The sequence below is a fragment of the Epinephelus fuscoguttatus genome, linkage group LG10 (genome assembly GCF_011397635.1).
Source record: "Epinephelus fuscoguttatus linkage group LG10, E.fuscoguttatus.final_Chr_v1".
Classification (NCBI taxonomy): domain Eukaryota; kingdom Metazoa; phylum Chordata; class Actinopteri; order Perciformes; family Serranidae; genus Epinephelus; species Epinephelus fuscoguttatus.
The window spans coordinates 8722785-8748538 of NC_064761.1; the positions used below are offsets into that span (position 1 = coordinate 8722785).

The window sequence follows — 25754 nt, forward strand, 5'->3', positions numbered from 1 at the left end:
TCAAAAGAAAAAAAAGAACTCAACCACTAATGCTGTTTTCTAAGTGTTATTTTTTTAATATGATGCATTTGTACAAAAAGCCATAGGCCTACATGTTTTGATAATAAACCACTTAATTTATTATGTCAATAAAAGAACACTTGATGTGACTGTTTGTGGTTATTGTGCTGGAGTGCAATTGCAGTATCTGGAAGGAGTACTTAATTCCAAAGAAGAGTGCCCTGCTACTTTATGTTGACCTTCTTCCTGTGTGTCCTGTGTGTCCTCAGTTCTACACAAAACACAGTTTTAAAAAATGAATATGTTCAGAAGTGTTCAGGGTGAAGCTCCAGCTCTTTTTTGATCCTGTTCTCCACCAAAAGACTGATGTTGGAGTCTGTCATTGGAAGACTGTAACTCACATATACTTGCTTTTGGGTCTTCTTTGCTGCAAAACAGAACAGAAAATTATTTCACTTTTAGTTCAGGTAATACTCTGAATGGTTTGCTATGGTACACAATTACACTAAAGTCATTGGTCTTGGAAGTTGTTTTTTTTTTTTTTTTTTAAACACCCTGTTAGTGTATTTTGCATGTTTTTAACGTTTTAGGGCTTATATTGTCTTTATTATAGGGCAGCTGGAGAGTGACAGGACCGGGGGGATAACAGGCAGCAAAGGGCCTTTGGTTCGAATCAAACCTGAGCCACAATCTATTACCGAGACGCACACTCAACTAAATGTCATCCCTTTTTTGCAGGTTTTAGCCAAGTCCTTCTCAACCAGAGGGTCTCTTGAGGGAGTTCCAGAGGGTCCCCAGAAAAATGGCGAATAGTTTATTTTTATTATTTAATTCAGTGTAGAAGTGAGCTCAATGTGTGTGAGTCATAAGAGTGACAACTCTGATTAAAGGGCTCCCTATAGTCGACTATAGAACTAGAGAACTCTGGTCTTAAAGGAGCAATAAGCGAAATTCATCATTTCTAGATTGAAGGAATTAAAAAATTGCTATGTGAAGAATTAGAGGTGTAATTTCATTTGAAGTATTGCATGATCTCACACACCCTCTCTCTGTGTTGATCTCCAGCCCATTGTTTACAAGCCGGTCCGGCTGCGCGTTCACCCTCCTCCTCCTCCTAGTCCTCTCGGAGCCCTTGGCCCTCGCTCCCTATAAAAGGCTACAGCCAGTGAGCAATGGCAGCGCATATTTTCGAAATGAAATGGCAGAGAGCAGAACGTCCACCAGGATCTGACATTACCTCTAAAGAAACAACGGTTGTTGGCGAAGAAGTTGTAGGATAAAGAAAGGGACAGAACTCGGATTAACATTGGCCTTGCATTTCCAAGGTGGAGAGCACTGCGAGAGCTAAAGAGGCTACAATCTGACTCAGAGCTAGCTCTTCTTCTCCTGGACAGGTACAACATAAAGACAAATGTCTGTTTTAATTAGTGTTACAATAACGTTAGGCACATGTCGCTATGTCGATTCAATTAAATTTAATGTAACAATTGTAGCATGGGTTAATGTCCGGAGCTTGAGTTATTAGCAGCTCTGTCCCAGCAATGGGTCAGGCGTTTCGGTTGTGTTAGGTGAGTAGCCCGGCAGCTCAGCTAACATTTGCAATTAGCATTGTAAAATGTAGCCCTGCGGGCAGCCTGGCGGCTGTTTAGCTATTCCCCTGCCTACTTCAATGATGATGGTACTTGTAATAAATGTAATATATTTGCTGAAATGGAGGCAAGGCTCAGTGACTAGAAGAGCTGGTAGAAGCTCTCCATAGCTGCAAGCTACTCCAGTAGCTGTAGTAGCTCTAGTGCTAACTGTGGGAGCTAACGCTAACATTCCTCTCTAAGAGTTGGAACGTTAGCATGGCAGCCGACTAGTGCTAACGCTAACGTCCCCACGCTTAAGCAGGCTCCCGGAACGTTAGCATGGCAGCTAACTAGTGCTAAAGCTAACGTCCCCATGCTTAAGCAGGCTCCCGAACATTAGCATGGCAGCCGACTAGTGCTAACGCTAACGTCCCCACGCTAGAGCTCGCCAGAGCCCAGAAGCAGGCTCCCGGAACGTTAGCATGGCAGCCGACTAGTGCTAACACTAACGTCCTCACACTTCTTGGCTCCAACTCACTGAGCCTGGCAGAGAAGCGTGGGGACGTTAGCACTAATCGGCTGCCATGCTAACGTTCGAACTCTTCTCCATGAGACCGTGAGCCCGGCTCCCAGCTCAGTTGGAGTTGGAGCGTTAGCGTGGGAGCCGAGTAGTGCTAACGCTAACAGGAAAGCAGGGAAATAGCTAAACACAGCAGAGACTGAGAGTGAGTGAAAGACATCGCTAACTACTAAACTAAGTTGGCTGTTTAGGTTTTATCTCCTCGCCCCTGTGGCGAGTGGATCTGCCTGCAGTGAAAGCGGGGGCTGACCGGTGCTTCCTCCTCATGCTCCACTTCACTCAGCTGCTAACACAGCCAGTTAGCCTCCGCTAGCTTCCCAGCTAGCGGCTCTCCGTTTGGATCCAACTGGACCACCAAGCCCTGGTTTGTTATTCAGGGTAATGTGGGAAGAAGCAGCGGGTATATCAGGCAGCCGAGTGAAGCTGAGTGAAGCTGGAAGGAGTGGCTCATGACACACTTTGTTTTGCTCTACAGGCAGTGCACAACAGCGAACCTAGCGGTGAAACGATTTTGCTTATTGCTCCTTTAATCATATCTAACCCGTGCCCTAATGTGTATCATTTTAAGCGGCCCTGAAAACCAATGTTTTAGAATATGTCTATTTTTTAATTCCAACCATTTTCTGGAGCATATGTATTTCCCCCACAACTTGAAGAAGCCATTGTTTTTAATTACATTTGGGGTCGTATAAATATCAACATGTGAAGTATTGTAACTCACTTGACATATGTAACATCTCACGGTGGACATTTTCATCACTTATTTTTTTAATCAAACCTGGATCATAGTTTTGTCATTACACAATATCAGTGATGGAATCTAACTAGGTGCATTTACTCAAGTACTGTAGTTAAGTAGAGTATGGACATAATTGCTTATCATATTTATTTGACAGTTACTTTTTACATAAAACACACATGATATGCTTAAATGATATAATGCAGCACTGTACTGATAATCCACCCAGTTATACACAAAGTATCTGAAAATGGCTCCACACTGGGGAACTACAACATTAAAAGCTCTTACATGCATTTGTTAATAAGAGAATAATAAAATATTCTATGATAATATAACACTTTGAAAAAAAGCCATTCCCCATAATGACTACTTTCACTTTTGATTTACCATGAGTACATTTTGCTGATAACAGATATGTACTTTCACTTAAGAAACATTTTAAATTTAGGACTTCTACTTGTAATACAGCGTTTTTAGAACACAGTATTTCTACACTATTTTATGTAAGTAAAGGATGTGAGTACTTCTTCTACCACTGCATAGTAGAGAATTTTTAAATCAACCCACACTTGAAACTGCCATAACACACACTCTGACAACACTTAAAGCAGACATAATCTATCAGCCAAATAAGTGGTTATATATTGGCATATCAGACATCGGCAAAACATCTATCATCGTGCATCCCTAGCTCAAACATATAAAAACATCTTTGATATCCATAAAGAAACAACCACCTGACAGCTGAAAAAAAGTATTTCAGCTTTTATAACTTACTATAACTTAATACATCAACCACTCAGTCAATTTTATTTATAAAGCCCAGTATCACAAATCACAATTTGCCTCAGGGGCGTTACAGTATACAACATCCCTCTGTCCTTAGGACCCTCGCAGCGGATAAGGAAAAAAACCTTTAACGGGGGAAAAAATGGTATATTAGCAGCAATACTGAGACATAAATTAATGCAAAGTCATACATCATTACCTAATCTCTGTGCCAAGGAATTAGGAGCAGTATTGGATGGGTCCCCCATGATTAATGTAGATAAAGGCATTGAATCCTGCAGGACAGAAAAAACAATTAGCACAACAGTGTTTTGTCTCTCTGGAAGGACAAAAATCTTTAGCTCTCTGACATCACAACATCCAATGACATCCAATGTGTTCCTCTCTTAATGTGTTTGTCAGCCCATGTGTTCCGAAATGTTTTCAAACTAAGATTAATGAATCCCAAAAGCCTTTTCAGTAAGCTTTTCTTCCAATGACTCCTGGTTGAGGACGGCTGGGTTGTCTCTAGGGTTTTTGGTATAGTAGGGGGATGTCAAGGAAAACATGTAGGCTACTGCACTTTGGGCAGAAGGACCCATTAACCAACCAGTGGCCCTGTGCTGCAATAATACTTTATCATACAGACATTAATATTAGATTATGAGCCAGGTCCCCCCTATACAACAGAGCCTCAAGACAACATAGCAGTGCCCTGCTGTTAAAGGGGTCAGCACATCAAGACCACAAAACATGTTGAATGCCATGAATGCTAGAAGTGAGAAATATCGTATGAAATATCAATTAAGAGTTGATTATTAAAATAATCAGACAGGAATGTTTTGTTGTTGTTTTTTGTTTGTTGGTTTGTTTGTTTGTTTGTTTTGATAATCCATCAGGGCAGATTTAAGTACTCCATTACACTGATGCAGAATTCATATAAAAATCCACTGTTACAAAAAGAATCAGCTCCACTTTTTTGATTTGCAACACTGTCCACAATGGCCCAGAAATATACTTTACAGTATTGAGATAAATGCTTCAATGTTCAGTACAGAAAAGATTACAGTTTCATATCATCGTCCATCCCTAATGACTGCAGATAGATTTGTTTATAATATGCAAAGTTTCACATCCCTCACTTAACCTTCTGTCATTACCACAATAAAACCTAGCAAAACTGAATTTTATTTGGGGCCAAAAACACGTTAAAAAGTATACTTTAAAAGCAAAAAAAACCCTGCAGGAAATAAAAAACTGTCCTAGCTGCTCACAAAAATCCACACAACCATCTGTGGATGTAGACCTCCATGAAAAGTTTGCAGTGCTGAATAGAAGGAGGAGTTTTAAGTGTGCGAATATCTTAATTCGTAAAGTAACACTTAAGCTTACTAAAGCTGTTAAATAAATGTAAAATATTGGAGTAAAGAGTAGGCTGCAATATCCCCCTGAGATATAATGTTAACTAGTAAAAGAAAAAGGTTCATGAAAAAAACTACTCAAGTACCTCAAAATTGTAATTAAACACAATGCTAGGATAACTGTACTTGATAACATCCCACCACTGTTCATTTTGTTGTGTTTACTCACATATTTGCTGCTCATTGACACCGCCATGTTGGACAGGACCGGACTCGAACCGACCCACAGGAAGAACCCGCCGCTCAGCTTCATCACGTGAAAGTGTATGACCTGCTCCAAAATCCTCTCCGAGAAATTGTGCACCGTGATGGCGTCGGAGACCGCACCATTTTGTGTTTCGTTCATATTTCTTTGATTTAACTCCAGCTAGCTCCAACTGGCAAACATTTGAACTCGTGCTAGCTACAAACAGAAACAGTTGCCACTTCCTGGTTATGAGTAAACTGGCAGACCAAAGCAATCGATCGTGAGTGTTCAGACGTGCAGCACCAGCACAACCGATCTGCACTATACTTAATCTCAGTGGCGAAAGAATACTCAAAGTAAAAAGTTTTGCATTCAAAATCTACTTACAGTTCCAAAAGTAAAAGTATTTATGATGCAGAATGGACCCTTACACAATAGTATCTATTATATTGTTGGATTATAATTATCAATACATTCAAGTCTTCAGATGGAGCTCATTTTCATTCATTCATTCATCTTCTAACCGCTTCATCCTCTTGAGGGGCGCGGGGGGGCTGGAGCCTATCCCAGCTGACATCGGGCGAGAGGCAGGGTACACCCTGGACAGGTCGCCAGACTATCGCAGGGCTGACACATAGAGACAAACAACCATTCACACTCACATTCACACCTATGGACAATTTAGAGTTACCAATTAACCTAGTCCCCAATCTGCATGTCTTTGGACTGTGGGAGGAAGCCAGAATGCCCGGAGAGAACATGCAAACTCCGCACAGAAGGGCTCCCATGCCCGGGATCGAACCGGCAACCCTCTTGCTGTGAGGCGAGAATGCTAACCACCACACCACCGTGCCGCCCCGGAGCTCATTTTAATTACACCAAATACTGCTGGCCTGCTTAATCGATAATAAATCAAAATGTATTAGTTGATTTATGTTTTGTATCATTAATCTGAATCTTCAAAGCAACAAGTAACTAATGTTATCAAATAAATATAGCAGAGGGAAAGCTACAATATTTGCCTCTGAAATGCAGTGGAGAAGTATATAAGAGCAGGGAATGGAAATTCTCAAGTAAAGTACAAGTACCTCTAAACTGATAATAAGGACAGCACTTACTTAGTAAATTGAACCTTAAATATAACTCAACATAAGGTAACTTAAGTTGTAAGAAATAACTTTATTAATGCTGATAAATCATTTTCAATTTGAAATCTTTAACAGTCTTGTAATCACCAAAGTCTGCAGCTCATGTTAGTGCCTTTTCATCCCTTATTTTAAGATGCTTTGTGAGTGACAAAATTAAAAACTACTCTTAGTGACATTTAACAATATCGCAACCTCAGTTTTGTGATGTTACGATGATCGATGTGGTTATATAGCTTTGCATTAGTGTTTGTTTTTGTGAGCAGCAGTGAGCAGCTGCAGACATTTTACTTTTACTTGACTGGAACTGTGTTTCACACGACCTTAGCAGCTGCCTATTTAAAGTTATGTAACTGTAATGTAAGACTCATTAGCCCCCAGTTATAGAAAATGCTACTGACTTACATAACATGACAAAATAATTCACCTTCCTGCTTCATAAAATTTTCAATTGTAGAAAAACATAACATTGAAAATTTAATGTAAAATATTCAACAATTGATGCCTTGTGAAAACAGTGTAGAAATAAAATAATCAATACAATTCAATAAAATCAATCAAATTAAGTCTTTGGTGTAAATATTGGCAATGATGGTCCTTTATCACAAAATGATCAGTTGTTATTTCACAGTGTTAATTAATTGCTCAGTCTTCCAGAAAGTCTTCCACTAGTTTGTTGAATTCTTCAGCGTACCTCAGGTGAAGATTGTGTTTACCCTCCGGCATCAGGTGTAACCTAGATTTGGGACAAAAAAGAAATCATATCACATGTTTCCTTTCCTAAATTTAAGGTATTTGAAGTGTTGCCATGTAAAAGTGTGCGCAAGTGTGTGTCTGATGTCATCTCACTGTGATCTCTTGATGTGTTTGAGGAGGCACTGTGGGTGGATGCTGGGCACCATGGGGTCTTTCTCTCCATGAATGACGAGGGCTGGACAGGTGATTTGGGGCAGAAGCTCCAGGCAGATGCTCCCTGATCAGAGGACATTTAAGTTAACATTTTGGCATCAGCCTTTACAACTGACATTTATTAGAACAAAATCTATAAGTGTCTCAAATTTATTCTCCATATGTTTCTTGTGGAGGAGGTCAACATCATCAGTATGAAAACGTCCCTTATAATAGCATTATGAATGCAAAGCATTTACTTTACATCGCATGATTTTATTATTTCTGATGGTTGTCAGTTTCAACTTCACTTGTGTAATGAGCCTGTTACAAAATGAAGTCAGCACCTTTGGGTTTTTTTGCATACTGTGCGATCCCATCCACCCAGGCCTCCCAGGTTTTAGCAAAGACTTCTGCCCCATACACCTCCTCCATGGGCTGCCTCATCCTCACACTCCACCTGGAGACATCACGGACCGCTGTGCATTCCCAAAGACACCCATGCACACATGAGTGCACACAGTTAAGAAAGATTTCATGCACAGTTGGCACAGTTTGGGACTACACTGGCAGTTACCAAAGACAATGAAAAGTAGAGTAGGAGTACCATCGTAAAGCTTGAGGTCCTGATGGGACACAAAGGCATTGGATCCCCATACAACCATCTTGTTGATCACGTCCGGGTTCTTTGCTGCTGCAATCAGAGCGGTGATTCCTCCGTCACTCCACCCCAGCAGAGAGAACTTTCCAAAACCCAGTGCCTGCCAATAAAATGAAGAAAATACTGCACATCACTAACAAAATTTCTATTGCCTCCTCTATGATTGCCTCATATGCATAACATTATGAACATACTGAGGTGAACTGGTGACCATTCTTGTCATTGCAAAAAAAAAAAAAAAGTGATCACAGCACATATTTTCAAGAAATTAAATTACATCATTTGTGGTAAATTACAGAAAACTATGAAAAATACTGATGTGAACAAGCTTGTGTATGACTTGCTAAACCAAGAGCATGGATTAATAAACTGTGTGTTCAATTTAGCAATCGGATGAATCATCTGTGTAAAAATTAGTAAGAATGCTCTAACAAGCTTCCTGTATGCGGCACATAATGACGTGATGTGACAATCAGCCACTCAGAGCAGGGCACACATTAGACACCATTCAAGGTCATATTTGATTCTTGATGCGTAATTTTTTGATCTGAAGATAAAAGAGAGACCAGAGGAGCTATTCTGAGGTATAATTTGTGGTTTTACGTTAGAAAAAGATTTGTGCAGCAGAAAAATGCTTTGACTTGCTAATTTTTAGTCTAAGTGCATCATAGATGATATTATCGTGTTTTCACTATTATTCTGAAACCATTTATTAGTTTGCACTTCCTTTTAGCTGGTTTGACAATCGACTACGACATTACTGTTTTGTTTATTGTTTATTTATTTTATTAATCCCCCTGAGGGGAAATTCAATGTTTTCACTCTTGCTTGTCAATTACACACAGGTCCAAAAGACACAAACAGGACCTGTACATGCACAAAGTGGAGAGATGTCAGAGTGAGAGGGCTGCCCTTGGTGAGGCGCCCCGAGCGGTTGGGGGGTTCGGTGCCTTGCTCAAGGGCACCTTGGCAGTGCCCAGGAGGTGAACTGGCACCTCTCCAGCCACCATTCCACGCTCCATATCTTGGTCCGGATGGGGACTCGAACAGGCAACCCTCCGGTTCCCAACCCAAGTCCCTATGGACTGAGCTACTGCCGCTTTACCCCACTTTAAAAAAATTTGTTTTCACACAATTATAATTCCCCACTTTTATTGTTTAACACCTTGCTTCAAAGTTTCCTTTGTGCTTTACTGGACACTAAACTGCACTACTACTTGTCAATCCATGCTCTCAGGTTTGCACACCCATGTTCCCTCCTTATCCCCTCTTGCTTGATCAACAGACTGATGAGACCTTCATCAGATCCACTGCGTCCTTTGCATCTCTCTCAAAGAAGTCAGGGGGGAAGTCTCTGTCTGGAGGACGGGATTGTCCATAACCGCGAGGATCCAAGCCCACTATGGTGAAACGTTCCTTATTCAGAGACTTCAGCTGGGGTCCAAAATCAGTCCGCGTGCTCCCTGTGGTATATGAGACAAAAGCGGTTTTCACAAGCTCAGAGGATGTACACCTAAACTACATAAGGCAGTCTGAGAGAGATCTATCCAGAAAGTCTAAAAAGAGACGTGTTGTTGTATTTACCCAGAGCACCAGGAATCAACAACACAGCGTGGTTCCCGCTGCCTGTCTGCTCGTAGAACAGATCCACTCCATTAACATGCTGCTTGCCTGAGGCCACTGAGGTGCTGCAGGGAAACAGACAGGTAGACTGAGGCAGTAATGGACATGGTGATGGATAAGAATAGAACGGCTCTGACTAGTAAAAAACACTGGCTTCATTTGATAGTCACAACAACACCCAATTATTTCTTACAATAACATAAATCATGTTGTAAGAAAATAACAATGTATCTTTATTGTGTTTTGCTGGCTGACAAAAAGGTTAACCTGTTGTCATGACTTGAGCTCAACACCATGTTCTTCCTATAACCCTCAATAACAGCTCCTGCTTTAAACATTATTGTAATTTTGACTAATTCTTCTTGATGTATGACATTGTTGTGCTATTCATCTGTGTAGTAGGTTGTGCATAATTACAGCTGTGTTCCCTTGGTCTCCTGTAAACGTGATCGTATTTAGTCCTTTGTTTCACAGTTTGCTCCGCCAGGTCACTGTGATCTGCTGTTAAACATGACTCATGTTGTGAGGAGGGCCTCTGACCTGAACATGTCAGCAAGATGCTTTAATAAAACATGAAGCTGCACTGATGATGACTGCTTTGCTTTGATGCACAGAATGCCGCAGTTCAGGAGAAGTCTTGTGAATTTTTAAAACTTTTGTGTCAAAATGTGCTGACACATCTTCCCCAGATAGTAACGTCTGATAAACGTTCTGATCGACAGGGTTGTTATTTTGTTAAAGTTGAAAAATCTACATTGAATCAGCATTATTACAGTGCAGTTTTAACATTGTTAAACAACAACTATATACAAATGACATGTCCAATCTTATTTTAGATCACGGAAAATGCTGAATAGTAATTACAGTAGACATTTGTAAGAAATGTGGGGGTTTTTTTTGTTTTTTTTTATAGATATATTTTTGGCCACTTTTCTTACATTTCTGAAACTTCACAAGGTGTGATGACTTGGAGAGTTACCTAATAGTAAAGTGGATGTTGGCATATGGTTTCAGACTCGGTAGTCATATTCACATGACCATAAATATTTCGATTTTACAGATTTTTTTAAGGCTTTTAATTCTTGTTTTAATATTAAATATGCAATCCTACTGCATGGATGCTAAACAAAAGATATCATGACATACTCAAAGCTCCAACTAAAATACTACTACTACCCTAAAATAATAAATACTGCCATAAATGTTCGGTGATACAGCGGGACGTCTGGTCTAATTCCTTACAAATGATAAATCAACATTGTTATTTCGAGCGTACTGAAGACCTGTATGGTGCCCTGCTTGGCTCTACTACGCCATCTAGTGGCTTTAAATCGAACAAACCTCCACAGAAATTCTACTGCAGGGACGAACATGTTGCTACAAGCAGGCCACACACTTCCTGTTCGCTCAATGCAGCCCTCCGTGGTTAAAGTCCAGATTTCAGTGTACATAAAAACATGCACATATCAAACAGAGAGCGGTTACCAGTAGGGCTGGATCGCTGTCATGACTCTCTTTACGCCAGATCTGCATTTAAAGAAACGTCCTCCGAGTACAAACAGCGCCATTCCTCAGTGTCCGACTAGGCGGAGCAGGTCTCTGCTGCTGCTTTCTGATATGTGGTTAAAGATTAAACTTAGTCTCTGTCTGTCTGCTGATCATGTAACCCTGCACTGCCTGGTTGTTTTTTGGAGAAGCCAGGAAGTTGTGCTCAGTTTGGCACTTTCCACGTCGTTTTTATTTACCAAAAAAAAAAAAAAAAAAAAATTAAAGCGAAAGTACGACAACAAACCGAAAGGTAACATTCACGTGCGGGATATTATTTTAGATACACTGGGAAATATTCTAGTGCACTAATATTTACAGGTGCCTGTATTTCCTAACGTTTTCAGAGGAATTTACCTCCACAGACTTAAGTCATGTGGAACAGGGGAAAATAGAGACAATGAACTACAGTGAATTTAGGCAGGTGTTTTCCAGAAGAGTTTCCACTTAGGTAAAGTTCCATATAAACACATCAAAATATTATTCACTTTTGGTTTTCTATTGGAAACTTAGTTCTGCATATAATTTGAGGTGTTTGTTTGCCTGTAAAAGTTCACATTTTTGCATTTTTTCAGATGACCTGCTGCACCCCAGCAGACCCCTCCTGGTGAGACTAGAAAATAACTGAAATCAATTTATTGGAAATGAACCAACAGGATTACTAATATATCAAACTAGTCCTTTCCAGAAAACCTCATAGGACCACACTTACAGTATTAACAGCATTTATCTTTCTTAGCCTTTCCAGGAAATCAGGAAATAAAATTTGACTTTATATAGTTGATGCATTCACAGACAAAGAAATGTACGGTAGGCTTTCCTACATGGTGACACTGGTATTTGGGGTCGAACTCCATTTTAGACCTCTTACAAACAAACTGATAAAACTATAATAACAAAAATCAAAAAACACTTGATAGAGCACGTAAAAACGAGGGAACCTTATTAGGTTTACAGGTATTCAGTCATAAATCAAAGTATTGGACAAGTTCAAATTTTTACCAAGTGATGGTGCTAGATTAAGATTAAAGGGAAAGTCGGAGTTATTACAGTTCATCCTGAGGGAACATAAATGTCTGAACTAAATCAAATCAAATTTCACGATAATCCAATGGCAAACGAGATATTTCAGAACAAACTACAAATGTGAACCTGTGAGCACCAGAGGAAAAGTCAGGGGATCACTGAAGTCAGTAGGATTCATCTTCTGAGGACCATGAATGTCTGTACAAAATGTGTGCCAGTCAGTTTTGTCGATGTTGAGCTATTTTACTGGATAAGTGAAAACTTGAAAAGTCAGGGAAACATCAGTAGGCATCACCCCCAAAGACCATGAATACTTGTGCTATACTTTATGGCCATCTTATCAATAGTTGTTGTGATATTTAAATAAAGAACAAAAATGTCAATCTCATGGCGGCACTAAAGAAAAAGTCATAGACTCCTCAACATCAGTGTGATTCATCCTCTGGGCACCATGAATATCTGTACAAAAACTCTGAGCTATCAAACAGCTGTTGAGACATTCAGTCTAGACCAAAGTGGTGGACTGACCAACTGTCAGACATTTCCAAAACACCAAAGGTTGTCTGGTTCCAGATTCTCCAATGTGAAGATCTCATTTTCTTTGTTCTATGTCTCTGTAAACAGTAATATTATTTTTGTCAATTCAAAGACATCACTTTGGGCTCTGGTAAATTGCAGAGGACATTTTTCATTATTTTCCGGTGTGTAATAGACTATCCAATTACTCTGTAAATTGAGAAAATAACTCCCATAGTAATCAGAAATAAAAATGATTGTTAGTTGTAGTCTTGAATGAATGTCTGTAATGGCTTTACGGTGTGGTATTGTTTTGTTGTAGCAGATGTGTGGATTATCTGCTGCATGCAACAAACAAACTGGCATCAAACTCGAGAGTAACTCTAGAGGTTATGTCTCCTCTTCTTCTTTTAAAGACCGATTTAATCATACACGTATCACATCCTTTATTGTCTATGCAACACAGCTCCCACCCCCTCCCCCCACACACACACACAAACACACACCTACACACACAGTGATGCTGTTACGGGGGTGTTTTTTATATACCATTGTGTCTAATGTGTGATGTGTCTGTTTATGAATGGGTATGACCCGCCGCTAGCTAGATGAGCTGTTCAGACCTGATTCTCTGAGGCAGGCAGCTTTTTGTAAACGCCTCCACTCTCCTCTGCCTGTCATTGCGTCTGAGCTGTGTGCCACACACTGAACCACACACAGGAACAACACAAAGACGACAAAAGCTGGGCTAAAAATACCTTGATCGCTGCAGAGCAATGCGTTGAAGATGTAGCAGTGTTTACTGGAAATGAAGTGACTAAAGTAGATTGATGTCCACTGAGAATTAACACATCATTTAAAATAAATGGGGGGATTCTTAGTTCTACGAAAACATTCACAAAGTTTGTGAGCAGCTCTCAAGAAATTAGAAAATTCATGAAGTATTAAGCTGATAAAATAATGTTTAATGTGATGATCTGCAGCTTTCCCCTGTTTTATATAGTAGTAAAATCGATATGTTTGACTTTTTAGCAACACTAGCAGCAATGTTAGTAGGTCAACTGGTTGGCACATCACTTCACTCCAGACTGAAATAAATGAGCTATTACTGGATGGATTAAATTTGTTTAAGACGTTTATGTTCCCCAGAGGTTAGACACTTTTGAGTCTGTTGATACCCTGACTTTTTCTTCAGCGCTAACAGCAGGATGATATTTTTGTTTTAAAGGGAAATATCATGACAACTATCGGGTTGATTGCCATGACATTTGGGTAAGACATTCATGATCCCCAGAGGATATATCTGAATGACTATGGTGACCCTTTCCTCTGGAGCCACCAGCTTGTCAAAGTTTTCTCTTTTCCATCTAATAATTTTAATTTTTCTGAGACATGGATTGGCATAAAATTGGTATAGGAATAAAAAATACCTCAGTTGGCAAGATCAAGAAGTACTTAAGACTTTACTGGAGATATACTTAACTCCAGTCCACTGACTATCGACACATAGGCCCGATTTAAAACCGCTGAGAACATGGTCTCAAATCTTAAGTATTTCTTTATAAAATAAAATATTCATCAATAAAGATTCGACAATCAAAGTTAAAGTTTGGAAAAGAGCATGATAAATCAGCTAATCTGCTTGATCTGGATGCAGTTTAATTGGCTATCGCCTGACATCATAAGCACCATTCCCACAACTATAATCATGTTTTGATATTGAAATATTAAACTTTAAATATTCCTGATTAGCATTTTTTTTTCAACCTCTTCCCTCCCGCAAAATTAAGAATACACAGTCTTTTATGTGAAATAATGGAAACTCTTGGCAGAAGAGGTTTTGTTTGTGCAGGACAACATTAGTCTAACTAAGCTGTTTTAAAAAATGTTTTTCAGGGCTTTTAAGCTAAATGGGGGAATCTGTAGTTCAACAAAACTAACCTGTCATATATACCTCAAGACTGTTATCTAAACTGAGATTTATTGCAAGTGGCATGTATCATAATTCACAAATGCTCCTTGTATGGTATAACACCTCAGCAGATAGTGACAGCCAGGCGAGACCCACTGTTGGATCTGTTCTTCTTGGCCCTCAACTATCTTTGTCTGGCTGGTATGTGCCTGTCCACAGTCCCATGACCCCACTCCTGATCTAAATATAAATATCCAAGCAACACTGCTAAGGTCACATTACGTCATCCCAAGCAGCTCACTCCAGCACTCAGAGCATGAGCTACGGAGGTGTCGAAGGCTTTATGATATCCTGGGTAACACAAATTAGTCGTCAGGGGAGGTTTGAAAATGATGGGACGCGGTAAAAGCTAGTGAGAGGGCTTGACCGTGCTAAACACTTTTAGGGCAGGAGCACTAGATGATAGACAACTTTACAACCCTGGTGAAAAAAGTGAAAATCGTATCTTAAACTTGGTGTGCTTTCCTTTAGACTTTTGGCCGATATGGGTAATGGAATTAGCAAGGTACAGTATCAAATCTAGACGAAAAGGATTCAAAAATATTCTAACCTTCGTCACATTGTTGTGCTTTCACAGCCTCGTCTTCTTTCTTTGGACTCATTTGTCTGTCTTTAGGTCCTGCCTGATCTGTATCTTGGAAATATAAAAGGTAAGATGCCTTGCCTCTTGTCATTTGAGTAAAGAATTGATTTATCTTCAGGATAATGTAGTAGTGTGTTTCAGTTCCTCATACAGAGGGGCATGTGGTGAGATGCTACACTGAGCTCAGTTTCTATAGAGTGGAGATGTCACAGTGTAGAGCAGAATGACTGAAGTAGTGTATTTTGATGTAAAAAAAAAAAAAAAAAAGTGGGTGTACGGGGGTTGGTGTGTAACTCTCTGTCAGCAGCTGGAGGAAACAAATTATTTTTGAGGGCTGCTGAGTGTGTGAGCTGTGAGGGTTGGTGTGGGAGGGGATGCCCCGAAGTGTGGGGGTGTCCCTTGTGTAAACTGTTATCCACATCTTTCCATAAAGCAGCGAATGCAATCGTTAGGTTGCTATAAAAAAATAAAAGATAAAAAAAAATCTGCGCAAACATGTAATGGTGACTAGGCAGGAAGTGTGTTCAAAATATGGATCACTTTTTGTAAACATGACATGTTCAGGGAACCATGGTTGAATAGGAAATCTGACACCTTTCATGCCGTCCAGGCCTTTGATCTTATCAGGTTTTATCCATTTTGCTCGGTATATTTTTCAGCATCTCAAATGGTTTGTCTTTGAACAACAGCAAGTATGAGGTAAAGTAAAGCTCTGTAAGACATTAATAGTGTAAGAGGACCTCTGACTTGCCTGACAAAGGCAGAATAGTTACTACAGAAGCAGTGAAGTCAAGAAAAAAGACTTCAAGGTTTCAGACTGGCCAGCAAATTGAATAATGCTTAAAATGATTAAAAAAAAGAAAGAATAAAAATCACTATCATAGAACCTAGGTAATATGTAGAAAAAAACCAACTAAATGTCTAGAAAATGTGTTCCTTGTAGGCCTACATTTGAAGTAGCCCACGGGCCTACTTTGTTTAAGAAAATAAACAAATAGCAGATATTAAAGTAATTCACTATTTCATGTGTGATTTAAAATAATCATAACCACACCAAAATCCAAATGCATTAAAAGTTAAGATGGTAGATATTCTGCTAAGCTGGCTACATGAGCTTTAGCATGAGTTTAGCGTTAGCTGGGTTTTTACTCTCACAAAATGGTTTGATTTTGCTACTGCCACATTTTTTACTATGGAATGAAACTGCATTACCACAATGCCAGTTTATTAAAATGGATATTTACAGATAACAGCTAAGGAAATATCAAAAAGTAATTTTAGTTTTAGCTTTAGGTTATTTTCACTGACTAGCTTCAGCTTGTTGCAGCTCTCTTTGCATTAGCTGTTTGTAGTAACTGCTAATTGTACATGATGTTTTCATAGAAATACTACATTTCTATGGCAAAATCATATTTTATGGTCAAAAAACTCAATTTTAACCTATTAGGTAGGCCTAGTGACTGTGTTTTGTCTTTGTAAGGAAGAGTCACAGGTCTGTGCACAACAGTGAGAGCTGTCTATTACCAGCTGTGATGTCGTACGCTGTCAGCACCATGACACCCCATAAAAATATTTATTTCATGATCAACACACTCAAGGACTCATCTTATTTTATGACCTTCAAGTACAGTTACATAATCAGATTGTGTTTCCTCTGCAAGTATCTTAAGGGTTTTTATGAGGTACTAATATCAAATTAATTCATCTGTTTCCATATTTATACTGCTTTTTGTTTTTGTCTCACAGTTTTATACAGACTCTCATGATGTGTGAAGTTGGGTGTTATTTAAATTGATTTGGCTGGCAGGGGGGTTCATTGCAGACTCATCTTGGTCTTGTATAGGTGACATCCTGCAAACTTGCAAAGCATGAGAAAAAAGTGCAGAAGACACATCTGTCCAAGGTAGAAAACATTTGGCTTCCTTTTAAAGAACAAAATTTGATTAGAACAATTACTGTTTCTTGCTTTTGGGACAAGCTGTTGGACTGTTTTAGAAACACTGGTTTTCCGGTTTTTCTTTCAGTTCAGAGCAAAACTTTTAAGGTCACATTTGCTTGGGAGACAGTAGTGGAGGGGGGTTGTTGTTGGGTAGAAAATGCTTAACTTAGGTTGGAGCTAACATGGGGTGATTTTTGATTGGATGGAAGGAATATTTGAGATGACTGATTTTCTTTGCAATCCACAGATGCACGAGACAGGGAGCTGCTGGCAGAGCACAACATCACCCACATCCTGTCCATCCATGACACAGCTGCACCCATCCTGGAGGTGAGCCGAGTTCTTTGTGTCTTATATCGGCCTGTGTGACCCTACGACCCCAACACTGTTACTACCATAAAGAACATAACCTCCCCTGAACTCCCAAGGGTTTACTTCCCCCCCCTTGATGTCCCCTCTGCTTGTTCTGAAAGTTTTAAATGTTGACAGCAGACCCGATGTGCCACACTGTCTTTTTCTGACGTTATATCGTCATTAGGGCAGCAACTAACAAATATTTTCAATATCAATTAAACCTTCATTTATTTCCCAATTAACTGATTAATTCTTAGTCAGAAAAATGTCAAAAAATAGTGAAAAAAGTCCATCACAGTTTCCCAAAATCTGAGGTGACTAAACATGTTTTAAAAGCTGGAATCAGCAAATCTTCAGCATTTTATAATGAAAACTGACTTAAACAATTGAGCATTTTTCAAGATTGACTAATTAATCAACTAATCATTTCAGCTCTAATCTTTATTACACCCTTGTTATCCTCCAATATATCATCTTCAACAATCTGTTAATTATACGAGGCCACTGTAGTTGTGTTTTGAAAGAAAAATGAGAAGAATAAAGGTAATATCCTGTACACCAAAGTCAGAATGGACTACAGAAATAGACCACTTCAATTGGTGTGAAAGTCACATGTTCTTATTTTCAATTTTGCACGGAAAGTCCTTTTTTCTTACATCAGTCACAAGAGCTGGAATTCACCAGGTTTCATTAAATAAGCAGTTTTTCTGATTAACAGCATAATGTGTGGGATCCAGGTGAATATCTGAAAATGTGTGTGCTGTTCTCAGTCTGATGCAGCTGTGATGCAGATGCAAGCTGTCAAACAGAGAAAATTTTTTCACACAATTTGCTTTTAGCTCAGCAGCTTGAAGTCCATAAAGTCTTGAAAGTGGAACTGCATTAAAAAAAAGGTTTCTGGCTTTTCATGGCTGCATTTAGACGTGGTGATTTGTGTATGAAAGGGAGAGAAAGATGTTTTTCTCATGTGTACGTGAGACAGTGAGTGTGAGCAGGAGAGCAGGGATGACACTGTGAGAACCTAGTAGGTAAAAAGTAAAAATTTGCTCTCATTCATTTCCATTTTGTAACAGACGTAAAAATAGATTGTCGTTATCTGTTCTTGGAGAGGCAAAGTTTAATTTAGCTGAGAAGTTCTCCCTTGAAATAATAATGAATGATCCCTTTGAGTTTGAATTTCATTGTTATTATATGTCGAGTGAAATTTATTCTTTCTGCGTCCGCACTGACCCCTTTTTGAAAATCCTGATCTTCAGTGTCCGCTTTCACAACTTTCATCTTTTGTTGTTGAAAGCGAGCATGAAAAGTGCTCAGAGATTTCTGTACACTTTCTCCATCCATGCTAGTATGTTTCATAGAACTCTGAAGAGAAACAGCAACTTGTATTACAGTATCACTACCCAAACTGGTCAACCACCAAAACTTTTTATAAGGTTTTGGGATGAAATAATGTCTGACTCGCTGAACTGTGCTGCCCTTCGTTCAGCACCTCTTTAATCCCAGCTGCAGTGCAAATGTTTGATCTTGATCGTTGGATGGTTTTCGCATTTATATGAATGACACAGCTTTTTGAGCACTGTGGCATAATGATGACTCAGGTCTGTTTTACCAGTGTGGCCCAAATGGCCAGATGGGATGGTGTATTTGCATACCTAACAGTCAAACTGCTGAGTGATTGATTTCTTGGAAGACAGCATGATGGTTCCTGCGAGAGGAAGGTAGAATTTGCAACCACCAAGTCTCTGAGGTCCGATGTGACCTTTACCGTTCCGTGTGTGGCTCTAATTAACATACCGCAAACAAACGCACGAGGACAGGTTTATGGGACAAAATCTGAGCCTCAAAATGTCTTTTTGCAAGTAAAGAACATTAATTTCTGCACATATAACATCTATTTGTATGCAAATTGTTTGGGAGTGTATTTGTGCTTCCTCTCTGCCAGGGTTTGATTTTACAAACACTGAGTCATGGTCATGTTGACTTTTAAGAGTGATGGTGCAAAGATATAAGAGGACTTCTTAGTATTTGTTTGCATAACCCGACCTTTTCTGTCAAAATTTACAATTTCAACGAGTTGCATGCTCTGTTAATATGTGCATGTCAGTGTGTGTGTGTGTGTGTGTGTGTGCATGACTCTGTGGTTGCTGCCTGTGTGTATTAACCTGTCTGGAGCACTTCCAGAGCTCAGTGTGTCCCAGAGGGCTCAGGGGTTTTTGCAGCCGTGCAGTCATAACGGGACAAGGTAGTTTCTGTCCACTGCGTGTACCGTCAGCTGCCAGGTGCACTGTACAAAAAACACACACATTAACACACACATACACACACAGGCGAATATCGTTATGTCGTGACCTACCATTAGGGCAGGGTCAGAGGGGCAAAGTTTCAGGGGCCGTCCCATACACTGAGAAACGGGAAGTGTGTTAGACCCAGTGTTTAAACAGGTGACCTGACAGAATAAAAAGCCTCAGTACACTTTGTTAAATGTTGTAAATTCATGAATTCAACAGGTTTATGTGCAGAAAGTACACTCTGCTGTGATGCTCAAGACTAAATTACTCCCTCCTTTGCTCTGTAGGACATGACGTACCTTTGTATATCTGCTGCTGACCACTCTAAGCAAAACCTGTGAGTACTTATATATACGCAGTAAGTGAGGTCCACTCTATGTTTGAGAGTTCCTTATTATTCAGTGTGATGCATTGACCATCTCCTGGTCTTTGGCAATGGTAACTGCAAAAAAATAATAACTCAACTTAAAGAAAATAAGACTAATCTTAATTTTCACAGTTTAACAGCACAAAATGTTAGTATGAAATTAACCCTTTCTTATGAACATGTTTATTTGAGAAAGTATTGTATACATATTACATATGCAATCCTATACTGATTGAGTTTACTCTACTGAGCTACAAAAGTTTACAACGATCAATAAATCATATAACTTACAATATATTTTGTTTGGAGGGCAGGTCCTTGGAGTCAATATTTGATGGAATACAAACGGCAAAATGCCTAATCAGTACTTTATTAATTGAATCCTGTGGCATCAATTGATTAATAAATCCATTAAATAATTCATAGAGGTTTTTCTGTTATAATAATATACAGACATTTCAAGTGTGGTGTTTATTTTATTTATTTATTTGTTTTTTTATTATTCTATTTTATTTATTTATGGTGTTTAATATGTTCATTCTCTCAGGGTTCAGTACTTCAGGGACAGCATCATGTTTATCCACGAGTCCCGACTGAAAGGAGAGGGCTGCCTTGTGCACTGGTGAGTGAAAATGAATTGCAAAAATATTGTAATCCTAATTTATGTTTCAATGTACTTATTCTTAAAATAGCATGGGAAAACAATTCTTCAGTTTGACTGATGAAACAGGACTTAAGGGGATTTTCAGTCTAATGTTTGAAAAGAATATAACGTTTCGATGTTGTTATTTTAAAAACTGCATTTATTTACTGCATCTCCATACATTTTTACGAAACTGTACATCAGAGTAAATGGTATGAAACTGGTGTTATTTGCATATGAGGATGTTGAGAGGAAGAAGCACAAATATTCTTTGGTTGATTTTTGTTCATGATGATGAGGTTTTGCCTAACGGTGATTACTGACAGGAGGTCTCCTTATTTTAATTAACCCCACTTTCATTTTCAACCACATCACTGTCACCAAAAAGGACACAATTTTGGTTAATGCTTTCATTGTAGATTTCATCACCTTTCATATTTCCTCATATCAAACAGGACAACATCAAGCATTTAACCACAGCTTTAGGTAAAAAGGGGTTTCACTTCTTTGTACACTAAAGAGGAGAATATGTGATGATAAGTGGCATCATGCTGTGAAGCTGTGTGCTCTCAGTGTTGCAGGAGTGTCCCGCAGTGTGACTCTGGTGGTGGCTTACATTATGACGGTGACCGGTCGAGGATGGGTGGAGTCCCTGGCGGCAGTGAGGGCGGTTCGGCCATGCGCAGGGCCCAACCTGGGCTTTCTCCGGCAGCTGGAGGAGTTTGAAAACACAGAACTGGCAGAAGTGAGTGACACCACACTAACCTCAATGAAAGTTACGATTACTAAAATTAAACGTAATTATTCTTATCTTTGCAGCAGTAGAATGTATCGAATGTATTTATTGAATTACTTATGTACATATTAGTCTTCAGCCAATCCAATGTGGGATTGAAACTCTGTATGCATGCACAAGGGATCAACAGGAAATGATGCAGATATGTATCATACAAAAGTCAGTACCGTGCTGGACGGTATTATTGATTGTCTTCTTTATTAAAACAATGTGAAGTGGCCAACGGTTTGTTCAGGTGCACTGTAAACAGATATTGCTCAAAGAAAGAGAAGCTACTTAACAGAATACTTCACTCACCAAATGATCATTTGTGCATCAATTACTCACATTGTGTTACGCTGAATTCAGGAATAAAACTTTGCATTTCTTAGTGACTCCACAGTAAATTAAGAAGCTGATGAATTAAGTTGTATGGGCCAGAGTTTAACTACAACAAAACTATATCTCAGTATCTAACTAGAGCCCACCTTGCAACAGAATCACTCCAGCCATGACACAGCAATCTGCAATTTAAAGCAAATGTCAGCCAGCTGTGTAAAGTGGGGGGGCCAATGGCCCCTTCCATACTTTAGGGCCCCTTGCTTGGACCACACCCATCTTCCAACCCAGCCTACATTGTGATCTCAATTACACACCTGTAGTTTCATGGCTGCACCTTGTATGGTTGTGTCACACACACACATAATCATGAAGTGAAAACAATACCAGCCAGTGTGACGCTGTTGCAGCTGGTAATAAACATCAGTTTATGAACTCTCACACAAGGCATGCAGTATAATCCATGTCTCATTTATCCAGTCGTTTGCTCAGTACTCACCAAACAAGCATTTTCACTAAAAGCATACTATATAAAACACATCCACATAAACAGTGTAAGGTGTGGACGAGTATTGTGCCTGTGCTCTTTAGAGGGAAGTGTTTTAAATAGTAAGGTTTAAGTGAAAATGCATGTATTTGGGAAGTACTGAGCATCCGACTGGATAAATAAGACTTGGATTACACTGCAGGAATTGTGTGAGAGTTTGTAAACAAATGTTTTGATATCAAGATATCAAGATTTTGGTGTCACTTCTGTGATTCTTTGTTCACTGAAGGATAAAGTGTTCCTTTTAAAGAAACCCCACCTATTTAAAAGCAGTGTTTCACTGCCTTCTCAGGATGAAAGTTTCAAGCCTGTTCCATTTCTGTTTTTTTTTTTAAAAGATGATTTTGTTTGTGGCACTTTTGCCTTTTTATTTGACAATTATCTGACAGTGAATAGGGAAATAGGAAGCAGGGGGAGAGAGGGATATGGAGTCAAACCATGGCTGTTGCTGTTACAGTGTATGGTATATGGACTGTCACCTTTTGGATCAAAGGGCGCTTCAGCATGTTTCACTTCTGACAGGTGCATTGCCACACAGGTCTTATCCCACCTAGTAGGTTACGGTCATGCCATGTTGCACCTGTAGCCAAACCCAACAGTGATGTCACTGTGTACTGACACACCCTTGGGTACACTTCTGTGTCACTGCGGCAAGGTGAGAAGCTAAACCACCGGAGGTCACCAGAAACAAGATTTTCAGGGGGCATCAAATTGTTCTTGAAGGCTTGTCTACTGCCCTCAGTGAGTGATAAACGCGTAATTTTGAATGAAAATTGGCACCTATTTAACCAAAAGCCAGGGTATGCTAGACACAAATTTTTGATTAACAGTGAATAACTTAAAGGTGGAGTGAAAAGCTGGCTGTCATAGAGAGACACAAGACGTGATGGCTATTCAAAAAAGGGCGTGCACTTTCACATAGTGATCTACTCAAAGCTACTCATGGTGTCATACTTGTTTACACACAAGAAAACTGGCCAGTCACTGTGTAATAGGGTGGGGGACCGAACTTGGCACTTATAAGGGTACTGACCAAATTACGTCGGTACTACTGAGTACTAGTTCACCTTAAATCAGTCGGTGCTAAAGTTTGTCCCTGAGAACCCATCTGGATGAGAAGGCCAGATACTGAAACTACTGGGGCAAAAATGCCTACTTTCACGGCTGTTTTTTTTTTTTTTTTTAATTAGGTCTTATTCCGCATATTGAGAGCGAGGGAGACAAGCAGAGACACATTCACACACAAGCAAGCAGACAGACAAACAGAATCTAACAGTGCATGTTCACAGGGGCATTTTTTGACTTGAGGGGTTGTGCCACTTCCCAGCATTGTTCGATGGGTGTGTCACTGGACCCATGGGCATTCTGCTCCCAGATTTCAAACCGGATCAACGTGTCGACTCGTTAAGAAACGTTCTCTTATAATATGAAAACAGTTCACAGATATGTGTTTCTGAAAACATTTGAGCCGAGAGATAAGCCATGCGGTTGCTGAATCTGTCTTCATTTTAGATCAAAAAGGGTTTGTTTAAAAGTTTTTCTGGAGTTTCCAGAGGTGGCAAGTCACACAGGACAGGGTGCAAATGAGAAGCAGATGCCCCATCTCTTGAAACACAGCGCTGCACTACCAGAATGCATTGCTTACTGCTTACATAGACAATGAAAGGGGAAATGTGGAAATGATGGATCCTGTGGACATGTACCATTAGCTCTATGTATTAGTAAGGAGCAAAGGACCAGTGGAGTATGAAGAGACAGAGAGAGAGAGAGAGACAAAGAGAGAGAGAGAGAGAGAGAGAGAGAGACCTCATCAGCCTTGCTTATATTTTTTTTTTTTTTACAGATAACGTAAAGTACTGAAAAAAGTACTGTTGGGTACTTGGTACAAAATTACAGGTTTCTGTACAGATACAGATTCAAATGTGGACAATACCCAAACCTACTGTGTAAAGTGAGCAAGCTTATATGTTTGTTGGTTTCAGAAAGTGACAAAAATTGTCACTCGCAGCCCCCTGAATTTCAGACATCGAATTGTGACTTTGGATAGGATTTCAGATGCTGCCTGATGTTCTCATAAGCACTTAATTTGACCCCATATCACAACTGGAACAAAACTCCAACTTTAACTACTGACCGTTGAGTCTTTATTTTCCCTCTCTGTGAAATTCTCTCAGTCTCTTTGATTCTGTCATAGCTGTCATTTATCCATCTGACTCACTTTTAAACTCTGTTCTCCCCCTCTAGTATCGGGCCTGGTGGAAGGACCGATATGGGAAGAGCTCACTCAACGATGATAAAGAGATGGAAACCCTTTTAACACAGAAATCCGACAGCAACAGCAGCAACAATATAACAACCAGCATCACTCCTGCACGGAGCACAAGTGGCACCTGAAAAAAAGTCTTCTGTCAAGTCATGCAGCTGAGGGACTGCTTTGCTTCTATTTGGACAACGAAACTGACTAAGACGAGACCAGCTGTTTGCCTTCATCATCAATCCTGCAGAGAAAAGCTGCAGCAGGAACTCTCTCTGTATCAATATGACATGTTGAATCTCATGTTCGCAGAATGGCTAAGGAGCCGTGTGGGGGGGGGATTTTTATGTCATTACCTCTGTCCCCCTCATCATATCATGTCCTTGCCTCTAACTGTCAAAACAACATGCAAGGGCAGTCAAGCATGACACCAAGGAAATATGTACATACAGTCCAAAGTGTGAACGCACATTTTGCAGCGTTCACTCCCCCTGTTAGTTACGTTATGCTGTGTCTTCTACTTGAAATATGAGTATTACTTTCTATAGCCAGTTTGAAAGCTAAAGAATACTGTATCTTCCAGTAAAACAGTATCAAAGGCAGTATTTGTTTATTTATTTACGCGTTGTAGTTTTATTCCGTAATGTTTCTTTTTGTCTGTATTGTAAAAAAGTTTGTGTAGCCTAAACAAGACTCTCAATCATACCATGAGAAGAAGAATTAACAGTAAATGCCTGTATTCATTTTAATGTCAACAGCTTGTGGAGTTTATGATTCACACCTACATATCTGCTCCAGACTATGATTTGCACATTTGCATTTTATTTAATTAAATATCGTTACCATAAGATTTAATTTGTTAAGTGAATATTTCTGTATCTATTTAGCTATTTATTTAGCTATAGTTACTAATTACTTTACAGATTAGGATTTTATACTGAAAACATACTGATTTTATACAATATGATGTATTATTATAGATTCAAAATCCCAGCAGTGTATATTCATTCATTTTCCAAA

General features: G+C 39.4%; 3 protein-coding genes across 3 annotated transcripts; 1 reads left to right on the forward strand and 2 right to left on the reverse strand.

Moving 5' to 3' along the window:
* Nucleotides 1–95: 95 nt before the first annotated feature.
* On the reverse strand, nt 96–5533 carry psmg4 (proteasome (prosome, macropain) assembly chaperone 4). The gene is made up of 3 exons (XM_049587805.1): nt 5252–5533; nt 3882–3957; nt 96–427 (listed from the first exon to the last, which is right to left on the reverse strand). The coding sequence occupies exons 1-3, from the start codon at nt 5426–5428 to the stop codon at nt 306–308; spliced, it is 375 nt and encodes a 124-aa protein (XP_049443762.1). The 5' UTR covers nt 5429–5533; the 3' UTR covers nt 96–305.
* An 895-nt stretch (nt 5534–6428) lies between these two features.
* Nucleotides 6429–11303, reverse strand: bphl (biphenyl hydrolase like). Its single transcript, XM_049587804.1, has 7 exons — nt 11072–11303; nt 9548–9651; nt 9260–9426; nt 7910–8063; nt 7650–7781; nt 7264–7387; nt 6429–7150 (listed from the first exon to the last, which is right to left on the reverse strand). The coding sequence occupies exons 1-7, from the start codon at nt 11152–11154 to the stop codon at nt 7060–7062; spliced, it is 855 nt and encodes a 284-aa protein (XP_049443761.1). The 5' UTR covers nt 11155–11303; the 3' UTR covers nt 6429–7059.
* A 3583-nt stretch (nt 11304–14886) lies between these two features.
* Nucleotides 14887–25570, forward strand: LOC125895728 (dual specificity protein phosphatase 22-B-like). Its single transcript, XM_049587801.1, has 7 exons — nt 14887–15150; nt 15262–15295; nt 17415–17497; nt 20097–20146; nt 20724–20798; nt 21393–21564; nt 24725–25570. The coding sequence occupies exons 1-7, from the start codon at nt 15130–15132 to the stop codon at nt 24872–24874; spliced, it is 585 nt and encodes a 194-aa protein (XP_049443758.1). The 5' UTR covers nt 14887–15129; the 3' UTR covers nt 24875–25570.
* Nucleotides 25571–25754: the final 184 nt, after the last annotated feature.

What these genes read in the sequence shown, in the direction of transcription:
- psmg4 (XM_049587805.1), bottom strand. Translation starts at nt 5,428, where the DNA reads ATGAACGAAACACAAAATGGTGCGGTCTCCGACGCCATCACGGTGCAC. An exon ending in TGTCAATGAGCAGCAAATAT is followed by an intron (nt 3,958 to 5,251) that starts GTGAGTAAACAC and finishes TCTGTCCTGCAG; the next exon opens with GATTCAATGCCTTTATCTAC. An exon ending in TTCCTTGGCACAGAGATTAG is followed by an intron (nt 428 to 3,881) that starts GTAATGATGTAT and finishes TCTGTTTTGCAG; the next exon opens with CAAAGAAGACCCAAAAGCAA.
- bphl (XM_049587804.1), bottom strand. Translation starts at nt 11,154, where the DNA reads ATGGCGCTGTTTGTACTCGGAGGACGTTTCTTTAAATGCAGATCTGGC. An exon ending in ACAGCGATCCAGCCCTACTG is followed by an intron (nt 9,652 to 11,071) that starts GTAACCGCTCTC and finishes GTTTCCCTGCAG; the next exon opens with CACCTCAGTGGCCTCAGGCA. An exon ending in ACGCAGTGGATCTGATGAAG is followed by an intron (nt 8,064 to 9,259) that starts GTCTCATCAGTC and finishes TTTTATTGGCAG; the next exon opens with GCACTGGGTTTTGGAAAGTT.
- LOC125895728 (XM_049587801.1), top strand. Translation starts at nt 15,130, where the DNA reads ATGGGTAATGGAATTAGCAAG. An exon ending in CAGCTGCACCCATCCTGGAG is followed by an intron (nt 17,498 to 20,096) that starts GTGAGCCGAGTT and finishes TTTGCTCTGTAG; the next exon opens with GACATGACGTACCTTTGTAT. An exon ending in GAGGGCTGCCTTGTGCACTG is followed by an intron (nt 20,799 to 21,392) that starts GTGAGTGAAAAT and finishes GTGTGCTCTCAG; the next exon opens with TGTTGCAGGAGTGTCCCGCA.